Source organism: Lacerta agilis, chromosome 6, assembly GCF_009819535.1.
Source record: "Lacerta agilis isolate rLacAgi1 chromosome 6, rLacAgi1.pri, whole genome shotgun sequence".
In the NCBI taxonomy this organism is placed as follows: Eukaryota; Metazoa; Chordata; class Lepidosauria; order Squamata; family Lacertidae; genus Lacerta; species Lacerta agilis.
Window position 1 is genome coordinate 95,118,480 of NC_046317.1, and position 13,008 is coordinate 95,131,487.

General features: G+C 60.2%; 1 protein-coding gene across 1 annotated transcript in view; it reads right to left on the bottom strand.

Annotated features, from left to right (window-relative positions):
• The window catches only part of CDH22 (cadherin 22), a 55,855-nt gene that overhangs the window by 17,457 nt on the left and 25,390 nt on the right, over positions 1–13,008 (bottom strand). The window contains exons 4-7 of the mRNA XM_033153935.1: positions 10,484–10,651; positions 8,910–9,097; positions 7,516–7,769; positions 2,741–2,877 (exon numbers count right to left, since the gene is read on the bottom strand). Of these exons, the coding sequence (XP_033009826.1) occupies positions 2,741–2,877; positions 7,516–7,769; positions 8,910–9,097; positions 10,484–10,651 (747 nt within the window). The remainder of the gene's footprint in view (positions 1–2,740; positions 2,878–7,515; positions 7,770–8,909; positions 9,098–10,483; positions 10,652–13,008) is intronic.

Consider the following 13,008-nt stretch of genomic DNA (forward strand, 5'->3'; position numbering starts at 1 on the left):
TCCGGATAATGTCCCTGGCAGGAGCGTCTGGACAGTTAAAATGGATGAGTCAGAACTTCCTGACGGAGGGAGAGGAGAGTCGGTGGGGAAGGTGCCCGCCCCGCACTGGCACTAATGCGCCCTGACAGGCCCCTTCGCCCGCCGGGGGCTGCTGACTGGTCTGGAAATGGGAGCTGCTGTGGGGAGAGACGGCCCTTCTGATTCCTGTCACCTTGCATTTGCGGGCGGAGAGGGAAGCCCCCCCCCCCAGCCACGCAATGGGAGCAGGGGGTGGGCAGCACAGCCCTTCCGCACCGAGGCCTGTGGGGGAAGAAGCCCCTGTGGGTCGGAAGGGAACCCAAGAGTCATCTAGTCGAACCCCCTTTCGATGCAGGAGAGGTGCATGTCCCACCAAGCCCAGCCGAGAGGACCCCCCAAAGGCCCCCTGCAAGACAACTGGACCTATTGAACAGTTCTGAACCCCACATCCCTGCCATGGGGCTGGCTGTGAAGAACACAGTCCATTAGGGGCACAGCAAGGGCCTAACTCTGGCCCAGACGGCAAGGACAGATGCTCTTATTTCCGATGAAGGGAGAGATCTTTACCGAGGCAGAGGAGACGGGCAGGCCAGGAAGAGGCCTGGAGCCACAGCAGGCCCAGGACCCCATTGCAAGAGGAGCCCCTGCCCCCTGGGGAGTCCAAGAAGCCCTGAGAGGTCCTCCGTGCCTTGGTCTGATCGTCTTTCCAAGTCATCCGGCTGCATTCTTATTCCGAATAATAATTCAGTTTATACTCCGTCCTTTATCCAAAGATCCCAGAGCAGTTCCCAAGTTTGGAACGCACCATGCGCAGCCTCTCCAGAGGGCCTTCCCAGAAGCCGCGGCTCCCCTGGACACAGACTCCTAGCACTGTGGAGCTGGAAGGGTCCCCCAAGGACCATCTAGTCCCACCCCCTGCAATACAGGAAATGCGGTGCATCTTCTGGGCTCCTCCTCATTAGCATTCCCTCTCCCCCTCCAGACAGGTGCTGCTTGCTACCTGCACTTGCCACGCATATTTAGCATATTCATTTGGCTAACTCCTTGCTCTCCCCTCCCCTCCCACCCCAAGAGATTTCCTTTGGCAGAGCAGAGCCAGCCAGCCAGCTCTGCCAGGAGAGGGAAGGGGGGGGGAGGAGGAAAGGAATCTGTCTCAGGGCCCTTCCCGAAATCCGCTTGCCCAGGCCCCGGAGACCCAGCCGAGGGAGGCATCAAAGGCTGCGGCTGCTGGGAGCCTGCCTTTGTTTCCTGCCGTCCTTGTTTGAAGTTTGGGGAAGCAGCATTCAAGCTGTTGGGCTTCCTCTTTGGGGAGAGCGGCAGAGATGGAACAGAGCAGCCCCCCCCACCCCCAAAAAATATAGACAGCCGAGGAGGACCAGGAAGGAGGGGGTAGCAAGCAGGAACGCAAGAGCCGAGGTCCTCTCAGGACCCCCGCCAAAAGCAGCACCCGCTGGTGGGGGTGGTTGGGGGGGGCTGGAGCCAAGCCGCTCGCTCTCCCCCACCATCTGCTTGGTGCTGAACCTCGGCCTCCCCCCCCCCCAGTTACAGCCGCCTCCTGCAGGGCTCCCAAAAATACCATCTTTCTCGCCTGCCTGCCTGCCAAGGACCAGTCTGGTTTGCAGAGAAAATGGGGGGGGGGAGAAGGCTATGTGTGAAGTGGGTGAGAGAGGGAGGGAGGGGAGTGTGGGGAGGGGAGGGCAGCACAGAGTGGGCACCCCACAAGCAGAGCCCAGGGGAGCCCCCCGCCCAGGTGCAGCAATTGGGCAATTTTGGGTGCTGCAGAAAGAGGGAGGGTGATTGAGAGAGGAGGCAGCAGCCGAGGGGGGGGGGAAGTGGGGTGGAACAGCCAGGCAGCAGCACAGGCTCAGAGACTCAGAAGGAAGGGAACCCAGAGGACATCCAGCCTGCCCCACCACCGTGCAGTAACGTGCAGTGTCTCATGGACAAGATCTTGCAACTGCGACAGCGAGGAAAGCAGCCTTTGCCCTCCTCTTTCAGCAGAAATTCTTCATGCAGCACATCGTGAAACTAAGGAAGCTGTGATGGCCACCGACTTGGATGGCTTTAAAAGTTGGAAGGACCCCCCAGGGTCATCTAGTCCAACCCCCTGCAATGCAGGAATCACAGGAGGCCACCTGGAGGAGAATTCTCCACCTTCCAAGAGTCCATCTTGCTGCCAACATTTCTCACCATCAGAAAGTTGCCTAAAGGTGGGACGCTAACAATCCTCCTGGAAGCCCCCCAAAGGGCTTGGGGGGCAGGGGGTGTTGCTCCTCCTTTGCCCCCTCCCTCCCAATCCTGCCCACTCCCCCCTGTGCTGATGCAGCCATGAGGTTTTGGCTTTGCCTTCCTTCAGGGGGGCATCGAAAGGGGGCCTAAGGCGCCAGCCCCAGAGGCAGGCCAGGGAGGCGGGGGGGGGGGGGGAATGCAGCTCCCCAGGAGGCCCCACGTCAACTGTGGCAGCCGCAGAGGCAGAAGCACCGCCTGCCTGCGCATCCCAGCTCAGATTAGTATTCCCGCCGGCTTGCCTCTTCCTGCTTCCCGTTGGCACCAGGGAGGGTCTGCTGTTCTCTCTTCCCTCAAGATCCCCGCCTGGCAAACAGATGCTTCAGGTCTAGACGTGCCCCTTTGCCCTTCTCCAGCCTCAGGGCTCTTCTCATTCTTCTTGGCACCCTCTGGGCTGACTCCATCCTGCCTGCCTGCCCCCCCCCCCCGGACTCACCTGCTTCCATGGCCAGGATGGTGATGTTGTGCCAGCCGGCTGTCTCCCGGTCCAGCACCTTGCTGGTCACGATGGCGCCGGTCAGCGGGTCAATGTCAAAGATCTGCTCCAGGTCGGTGCTGCGGTCGATGGCGTACCTGGGCACCAGGTGGGAAAGAGAGCTGTGAGCAGAATGCAAGGAAGGGATGGGAGGCGGGCACATGGGGCAATGGAGCTCTTGGGACCCTGATGTGCGAGGGATGCGGGCCGCCCCGAATGCCCCCCTGAGGAGGGGTGACAAAATGGCAGGCGGCACTCACCGTGGGCCCTGCAGCGCACCCAAGCCATGCGTCACAGGCACCTGAAGGCTCCGCACTGTCCACCCGCTGCCTTCCCCCCCCCCAGCTGTAGGGTGGCAGAGGGCACACGTGCCCCGTCGGTATGGGTGCCACTTGAGCGCCATCCGTATGCATGCTACACATGCACAGCCAGGCAGTTTGCCACACCCCTATGGGCAATTTGCCCCGCCCCTCAGCACCCTGCCACAGCTGCCGGAGAGGCTTCCTCCACCACTGGTCAACCCCTCTTCCTCTGTGATTTCAGCCACAAGGAGGACTAGAAACCTGCTCCTTTTAATTTAGCCATTAAAGGAAACTTGTCAATAGATGCTGCCAAAGGTGCTTAATGCACAGAACCTGCCCAGTCAACAGACCGGCATGCCCATCCCACACCGGCTCTCATTCACTGCCACTTTCAGACGGGCACCACAACTTGCCAATGTTCATTCATTCACGGAGAAGACACCATGTCCAAGCCAGGCAAGAACCCGGAAAAGGAGGATCACCCTCCTCAGATCACAGAGCCATACAGGTGGCTCAGAGGGTACTGCAAGTGGCACATTCCACGCAAACTCCCCTGGCGTGGGGAATAAAGAAGGAACTGCACACATCTGACACTGGACTCCAGCCCCTGGAAGCTTTCATGTGGGGGGTGGGGGTGGGGCGCTCTGGATGGCTCCTAGCCAGGATGGCAACGCTCTGCCTTCACAGTCGGAGGCAGCCAGGTTTCCGAATGCCAGTCGCTGGAATCCACAGGAGGGGAGAGTTGCTCTGGGGCTCAAGAGCTGTTTGTAGAGTTCCTACAATGGCATCTGTTTGGACTCTGGGGCAAAAGAATGCTGGCCTAGAGGGGTCACGGGCATCCTGGTCCGGCTTCTGTGCCAGGGATGCCAGGGGACTGGCCCAGAAAAGAGCAGAGGGGAGATGCAAAGGAAGCCAGATTGCCAGGCCTTGGAGGCTTCTGAACCTCCGTTCGGATCCGTGCTGTGGATGAGTTCCCTGAAAAAGCGGCACCCCACACCGGCCAGGTGCTCCTGAACCAGCCCCAGCCCCCAGCCCCACCCTGCACAGCCCCTCCGACCCCCCGCCAGGCCGGGTGGGCATCTGTCTGCAGAGCTGTGCTTCCTCCTTCTTCCTCCGCAATAAAGTTAATGACTCGGATGGAGGAGCGCCGAGCGAGGGGCCCTCGTCAAATCCGCAGAGGATGACACAAGCCGGGAGGAACTGTAAATATTGCAGAGGACAGGAGGATACAGGTTCCAAACGCCCTTGACAGAGAGAAAGGCCAGGCGAGGGGGGACGGGACAACTGCAGAGTGTTACGTCCTCCCCAGGAGAGAGAAAAGCCCCACAAGTGCCCCCCCCCCCGGGAAAGAAGAGCCTCGCGAGAGCCCCATAGCGCTGGAGCGGCTTCCCCTGCAATGCAGGGAGCTGGACTGGGCGACCCTTGGGGTCCCTTCCCACTACAATTCCCACCAAACAGAAGCCGAGGACCTCCTGGGAGGCACCTTCAGCCAGGCGCTTCCTGGTGCTTCCTGGGCTGTGCCTCCTGCCATGGGCTCCCTCCGCCCCAACGGGGGCAAAAAGGCAAGCTGCTGCTCTGTGCATGTGCCATGTGTGCCCACCCACCCTGCTGCCCCCACCGAAGCTTCGCTTACTGGAGCCGCCCCCTGGATTCTGCGGCAGAGGCGATGGTACAGTCACCCTCCTGGATGGGCCAGGCCTGACCTCCCAGCAGCAGCCCCAGAGGGCGGTCTCTGCCCGGCTGCCCTCCGCTGCCCGCAAGCCAAGCTCCACTAGGCATTTGTGGCTTCTCCCTCTGCCTTGTCTCCCTCTCCTTGGCCCTCCCTTACCCCCATGGCTGCCCCCTCCCTCTGCCCCCCACAAAGCAGCCGAGGAGGGCAGCCCCACCTCCAGGGTGACGGGGGGGCAAACGCCAGGCGGCATCCGGCGCGGCTGCTGGGAGATGCTGTGCCAGCGGTGCCAGGCCAGAGGCGGCAGGTCACGGCCCCCTTGCCTCTCCACTCGCCCTCCTAATTGCCTGGCTGGCGAGATTATTTTCAATCAGGTCTAGTTTGTCTCTAGGGGATTTATCGTCTTTTATCCGGCTATGAAACAAGCCAAATTGCTTTGCTGCTGTCTGCAATGGCGTGTTTGCGTGTGGGGCTGCCGCCCAGGGGGTCTCAGATGCTATTTCCGGCTGACGGTAGGGAGGAGAGGGTTGGCCTGTCCAGAGGGGACCTTGGCCTCAGCTGCTCTGCACCCAGCACAGGGCTTAATCCTGCCTCGGAGGGAAGAAGGCACAGGAGTAGGCACTGGCACCAACCAAGGGCCCCTAGGGTTTGGCCCCAGGAGCTGCTTCCAGGTCATGGTTCAGCTTGAAGGCCTCCCGCAGAGCCGCAGAGCCCCCAGTTTCCACTTCATGCCGGGGTTGAGCATGTGCAGAGTGCATTTCCCTCACTGCCGCCTAACCACGCAGTGGAGGTTAAGAGCACGAGCCCCCTCGCTTCTTTCTCAGTCTTGCCAACCCTCCTGAACTGAGGATTCATAGACTCACAGAATTGTAAAGCTGGGAGGGACCCCCAGGGGTCATCTAGTCCAACCCCCTGCAAGGCATTGCTCAGCAGAGGCAGACATTTCACCTGCAGGTCCAAAATACCTACAGATGCTCCACGGGTGTTTCTATGGAAGCTTTCCTGCCAGCAGCGTCACAGATACACAAACAGAAAAGGGTGCCCTTCTCTGCCCCCACAGAGCCCAGCCCCCTGCAAAGGGGGAGTTCTCAGCCCTCACGTGTCCCAGGTGCCCCCTCCAGCAGCTCCCTCCCACGAGGCCTGCCCTGCCCAGCTAAACCATGCTGTGGCCCCATCAGCAAAGACAGCAGATCTGCCCCCCATCCCATGCCTAGCTGGTTCCTGCCGGGGGGGGGGGGGGGGGCTTTGAGGCAGCCAGAGCAGGAAGCCTCTGCTTGGGATGCTGCCGGTGTCGCCAGCTTCCCTCTCCTCCTCCCTCTCCCAACGGCATCACCTGTTGTTTGGCTGGGCAGAGCAGAGAGCGCCTTCTCCTCCTCCCTCTCCTTGGCACTCGCCTGCCTCAGCCCTTCCTTGCCACCCCCAAAGGCAGTGGCGGCAGCCGAGCGAGGGGTTCATCCTGGCACGTGCATTGCTATTGCTGCTGCTGCGGCTGCTGCTGGGCTCTGGGAAGCTTTTCAAGCGCAGCATGAAAAGCTCTTTGTGGTGTTTGTTTTCCCTCCCTGCCGCCTTTGTGCCAGAGCAGGTTGACGCTCTCGGGCGTCGCGGGAGTCTACAAACTGCCTGTGCCCAACACATGTCTGTGTCGCCAGCGAGTGCCAAGGAGCAACAGCGTCTCTACAAAGTGCCAGCCTGCAGCTCTGCATCGCCCGCCTTCGCTGGGGCAGCTGGGGGGAAGCAGCAGAGGGGCTCCAGCAGGGAGGAGGGCCCTGTCCTGGGCACAGACGAGAGGGGAGGCCCGTCCTTCCTCCTAGGGAATCACAGCTGAAACATCTCTGGCAGGCAGCCATCCGACCTCGGCTTAAAAACCTCTGAGGAACGCGAGTCCACCATCTTCTGAGAGAAGAGAGGAAAGGCTTCTCTCCAGCGGCCCCCGTCTGTCAGACCAGTTGGGGAAGGGCAGCGCCAACGTTGCACAGAGGTGACGGGGTGGGGGTCCACCTGGGCACAGGGCCTGCTGATGTGCCCTCTTTGCTCACCTGTGGCACATCAGAGGCCCCCTGGGCTCTGTTGGGCTACTCCCGCTTGACCCCCAGAACCGGAGCAGAGCAGCTGGGTCTGCCTCCCCCCACCAGAACCCCTGCACCTCGTCTTCCTTCATGCCTCTGGTATTCCGCTGGCACCCAGAGCCCGGCCATTCTGACAGCCAGCTGACTTTGCCCACTTCTTCTGGACCCCTCTGCCCCATCCCCAGACCCCTTTGCCTCTCCTGAGACACAAACAGGGGTGCCACGGAGGTGCCACTCAAAGCAGAAACCCAACAACTGGGATATATAATCTAGCACCGATTGCACAACCAGGAGATTTTCAGGAATGTTCATGAAAAGGCAAGGAAGTGGTTCAAGATGCGCATGTGTGTGATATGTGCAAAAAGGAGAAGATCCACGAACTACACAGAAACCTAGAAACTTATTTCTTGCCAAAGGACAAGAAACCTTTGCAGAAACCTCTCCTCAAAAGCCGAGTTTTGTGCGACATGAAGCCCACGGCCGCCTTGCAGGTTCCAGAATCCCTCCTCCTCTGCCTCCTCCCAGGCTTGGGTGCCCAGAACCTTCTTGCCTCTTCCTCCTTCTTCTCCCCTTGGGGTCTCCTGCCTCAGCTGCCCATGCACCCCACCTGCCTTTGTAACTGCCCCCCTTCCTGCCCTACCTCCTTCCTCTCCCGGCACCACGCGCCCATTTCCCGGACGGAGAAGAAGCCCTCCTTACCGGACGGGTCTGTTTGCCACGTCGGGGTCCAGGGCCGTGACCATGCCCACCAAAGAGCCCACCACCGCATCCTCCTGCACCTCCATCAGGCCGTCGGGGGGCTGGAACTCTGGAGGCTCGTCCACATCCAGCACAGAGACGCGCACGATGGTCTGGTCCCGGAAGGTGCCCAGGTCCACAAAGCGGGGGTCCGCAAACTTGTTCAGGGCCTCGACCACCACTGTCTGCACACTCTGGGCCTCAAAGTCCAGAGGCTGCAGTGAAAAGAGGATTTTTTGTGGGGTGAGCAGTGGGCTGACACCATCCAGGCTCTCCCAAGCCCTGCCCCAGCCCTTGGCCACCCGAGGTTGAAAGCCAGGTGAGAGCCAGGGGCGCCACCCTCTTGCAAAAGGCTGGAGGAAGGAACTGACCCACAAAGGGCAATCCCAAGACCCCTTTAAGGGGGGCAGTGCCCAGCCTGGTCCTCTGGGGCCAGTTCTGGAAAGAGGCACTGATAAGCGGCTCTATGCTTTAGGGGGCAGAGCTCCGTGGGGAGCAGCTACCTTGCATGCCGAGGGACCCAGGTGCACCCGGCAAGGCTGGGAGGGGGCAACCCCAGAGAGCGGCTGCCAGTCAGTGCAGGCAAGCCAGAGCTGGGCCCATGGGCTGGCTCTGCAGCAGGCATCTCTCGGCCTCCTGCCTGCCTTCCTCCATGGGGGAGGAGGGGGGCCCAGTGTGATGGCAACGTGAGACACTCTCAGAAGATGGAGGCTTTCAGAATCCCGCAGACGGGCTGGCATGCTCCGAATTCTGAAAAAGCTGAAGAGTCCCGAGATCCCCGTTTCCCAGGCAGAGGGGGTCCTGCCAACCAAACAGGACTGGGAGGCATCCAGAACTCACCAGGAATCAATTGGAGAAACCAGAGGGAGAGGGAGGCAGGAGGAAAGAGCCCCCAAGGCTGTGCCGGGCTTTGCTGCTGAGGAAAGGATGGGGGCAACCCATAGAAATGCATGGATTTGAACCGTGAATGCTGGGGCAGCTCCTCTGAGGCCCTGCTGTGGCCAGACACACACACACACCCCAGCTTCCCCCAACACCCACAAGACGGAAAGGAGGCTCCTGGCGGTGCCATGCAGGGGGGGCCCTAATCCACTACTCTGAGGTTATGCCACAGCCTCACGGCTCAAGTGCTGCTACCTCCCCCCCCCCAGAAGAGGGGCATGGCTGGCTGCTGTCTTCCCAGCCCACCCAGCTGCTCCCTAACCGTCAGTCCCGTCCCCACCCCACCCCCTCCCCACTCCAGTACGCAGGCTGAGCTGTCTCCCTCTGCAGCTTCTGTTTCTTGGGGCAGGAGAGGCGATGGAGGAGGGGAGAAGGAAAGCCCCCTCCCCCCGAGGGCCACCCCCCAGGCTCACCTTCTGCACGGAGATGAGGGCTTCCTGCGTGTTGCTGTCGGTGGTCACCCGGAAAGCCCCCAGCCCCTCCTCGTCCTTGACCTGGTAGGTCATGTCGGTGTTCTCGCCCACGTCAGAGTCCTCGGCCTTCACCCTCCCGATCAGAGTCCCCACGGGGGCCGTCTCCACCACACTGAACTGATACATCTCTGCGGGGGGGGGGGGGAGAAGGGAGAGGCCGGGTGAGGGTCTCGTGGGGAGGAAGTCTGCCTGCTTAAGGGCCACCCCATCGCTGGTTCCGAGCCCCGGCACACTCACATCACACACACACCCCCAAAGGAAGACCTGCTTCGACTGGTTCTCCCCCCCTCCTTCTAAGGGTCACATCCAGAGGGTAATGGGGAATTCCAAGCCCCCCCCCCCCCCCCGTCTTCAGACCAGGGATGTGGCCACAGATGGAACAAGGAGTTTGAGGTGGATGGGACAACCCCTGCGATAGACGTGGAACATTTCAGTAGCTTTAAAACTGAGACAGATTCTGCAAAAATTGATATTCCAGGTCTATTGCACAATGTCTCTCTAGGGACGGTTTAATTCGGATGGACTCTGGCCCTGTCGTGATGTTGGCAGGTCCAGTGGCATTTCCCTTTGGGTCTGCATCACTTTTGTATTGCAGCAATCCCGGATATTTGCAGATGTTTGTGCATTTTCAAATCATATCCCCATGGCCGGGGGATTAACAGCAGGATGAGAAAAGTGGACTTTAGGAGCACTTTGGGTCCCAAAGCGACTGGAAGGATAAACACCTGCTGTCTGCCGGGCAACTGCCTGAGGGCCTGAATGTCCTGACTACATCTGCACCCACTTTTTTCTTTTCTGTAAACTCCACTTTCACCTGGACATCCCTTTCGACATTTGGGTGTCCATCTTGGGTGGACACATTGGTGCTTCTTGCATTGCCAATGTGCTCAGAGTTGACAGCACGGTCTTTCATCCCCCCACCCCCACCCCATATATTCTCTCTCTTTCTTTACCTTAATAAACTTCCATTTAAGAAAAGCAACAACAAGAAAGCAGTGGTGTGGATTTTCTAGGGAGAAAAAGAACTGGGACGTTTTCTGTAAAATTTCAGAGGGGAGGAGGGGTAAATGTTCTGCTGCTCTGCAGAGAGACCTCATTGCATTTTACCCATAATTTATAAAGCTAAAAACTGCCCAACTGGCCTAATCCTGGATTTGCATTTGGCATCAAGTCATTGATTCTGAGATTTCGGGAATAAAAGAAAGTCCTATGTAAATCTGCCTACCCCACACTAGAGCTTTTGGGGGCACACACCCCTTCACAGCTGGCATGGAGCCTGCACCCTCAAAGCAGGGGCACTTCAGCCTGGCACCAGGAGAGTATGTGTGGCACAGGCAACGTGGCCCCAGTGCCCAGCTGGCAGGACCCATCCCGCTGCCTGGTCCAGCAACCCACTGCCAAGGCAGCCCAAGTGGGGCACGCAGCTCTGCCTCAACAGCTGCCCCCCACAAAGGAGCTGCCAGCTGCTGCCACCCTCCCCCGTCCGCCCCGCGGCCTCGGTGGCCCAAGCTCACTCTGAGGGAAGCGTGGGGGGTTGTCGTTGACGTCCGTGATGACGATGGTGACAGTGGTGGAACCCGAGAGGCCTCCCAGCTGCCCGGCCATGTCCGTCGCCCGGACCACCACCTCATAGCGGTCTTGCGTCTCCCGGTCCAGGTTGGCCACCGCCGTCCGGATCACACCTGCAGGAAGCCCCGACACGTCGGTGAGGGGCCAGGAGCCTCAAGGGACCACCCCCACCCCCAACACCCCTGGCCTCCCTCTCCATCCGTGGCACCTCTAGTGAAGCGCCCCTGCAAACTGTGCCAAGGAGGGATCCCAAAGTGGATATGAGCACAAGCCCAGCGCTCCCCCCCCCGTAGTCTCCAGCAACTGGTATTTGGAACCAGCTGGCTGCCCCACAGCCCAGAGCAAGGGAGAGGTGGCGCCCAGGGATTGTGGGGCATAAGGAGGCAGGATATGCACCAGGGAGACCTTTGGGGGCAGGGAATGTCCCCTGTGGGGCAGCCACCACCTGGATAGCCACAGAGGGTACCCCCAGGCAGGCCCTGATCCTGGCCCCCTTAGGCAGAGGCCTTTCTCACCCCTCCACATGACCGCATCACGAGCACCAAAATGACAGCCTGTATTTTGCCATCATTTGATGCCAATTTTCCCTTTTCAGGGGGAAATCCAACAAGTTGGAAAACTCATGTGTCGCATGTTGCCAGTGAACCATTTGCGGGATCTCAAAGACTCGCTTGCCATATTAAGCTCCCGTCTGGAAGTCCCCTTAATTGGGAAGCAGCAGTGCGGGCGGCGGGGGGGGGGACAGCTGTAGGGGGAATCCCTCCCCTCCCTTGAAGCCACAGCCTCCCCTCCACCCCAGCATCTCTTGGCTGCAGCTGCTGCAGGGGGGCAGGATGAGGCTGCGCCTGGCGCTGGGCGAGATCCAAGGACTTTTGCTGCCTGTTTGTTTCACCAGCTCAGAGAAGCACCAGCTGCTTGTTAACTCGTCAGATCAAAATAAAGATCTTCTCTGATGAACTCTGCTGAAGTCGCTATAAATAGCTGCCCGCTGCCCTGGAGGAGCTGGGAGAGTTTGGGGGAAAGCAGGGACCGGGTGGGGAGGGGCAGAGATGCCACCCTCCGCCCCCATCCATGGCAAGGAGCTGGCTGGGCACCCAGGGGAGCCGGGCTGGCAACCGGCCAGCTGCAGGAAAGACAGCTGTTAACAGGGGAGGGGGGAGCGGGTGCCAGTTTTTGCTCAGCTGCTCAAAGGCAGTTGGACCAGGATGGCATCCCCGTCACCCACCAGGCACCAGGCTCCCCCGCCAACCATTTGGCAGCCCAGGTCCCGACTCCTGCGGCCACCCACCCCTTTTACTTCTCTTTGTGCAATTGCCCGCACCTCCTACGCTGCATTGCAGGGGTGGATTAGATGACCCTTGGGTCCCTTCCAAATCTACAATTCTGTGATTCTATGCGACCCAGGGACAAAGGGCAGGATGCAAGGGGGCCCTCCTGGTAACATGGCGCCAAAGAGGACTCCCCTGGCCCCCAGCAGCCTCCCCCAGTTTCAAGAGCCACCTGTTTCCCGATTGCCACTGGGGGAGCCAGGCTGTGGGTCCTGGGGAAGATCAGAGGTAGATGGTCTCTGAGTGGGGAGATGTGATTTTGCCAGCATGGCAGGGGGTTGGACTCGATGAGCCTCCCATGATTCTTCTAGCATGGGGGAGAGCTGCAGACCAAGGCGGTGGGTCACACGAGGTCACTGTGCTGTCAGGGAAACGTCCTTCCTGTGAGCGTCTCTCCAGAGTCCTTGCATTTGGGGCAGGGAGCATGGTGGTTGCTCAATGCTTCCCTGGGGCTGGTTTGGGGGTGCAGCCGTGGGGGCCAGAGTGCTGGAGAGGCCAGGCCTGCGCGGGCCCCCCCCTGCCCCGCTGCTGCCTCCCAGGAGACGCTTGCCAGCCCCGAAGGCTCTGCTCATTATCCCGCCGCTGATGGGCTGATTGTCAGGAGGCATCACTGCTGGCTGGACCCAAAGCCGTTCCTGGCCTCTCTCTCTGGCTGACAGCTGTCAGCCGCCGTGCCCTGCAATTACCTCCGCCTCACCCCAAAAGCTCTGGCTGCCCTCCCTGCCACCAGAAAGAGGAAGAGAAGTGGGGGGGGGGTGAGACGCTGCTTGCTCAATGCAAAACGTTGCAAAGTCCAGCAAAAAGCTCTCTCTCCCCCCTCACTGCCCATCCTGCCAGAGCCGAGCTTGCAAAGAAAAGCAGAGGGGGCTCAGAGAGAGATGATGGCCAGATGGCTTGCATGCAGGTCGTCTCAGGTTCAATCTCTGTCAGCCGCTGCTGCCAGTCAGGGCAGACAACACTGAGCTAGACAGACCAAGGCTTTGGCTCCATGTGAAGCAGCAGCTCCTTACATTCCTCTCCAAGCCTTCCCACATGCAGGGAGTCCCAGGCCTTCTTCATCCCTGGCCCCTGTGAAGGCACAGCAGTTGTGTGCCTCTGAGCATGGGAAGAGAGCTCCTGCAGGCAAAGGGCTGCCAGATGGC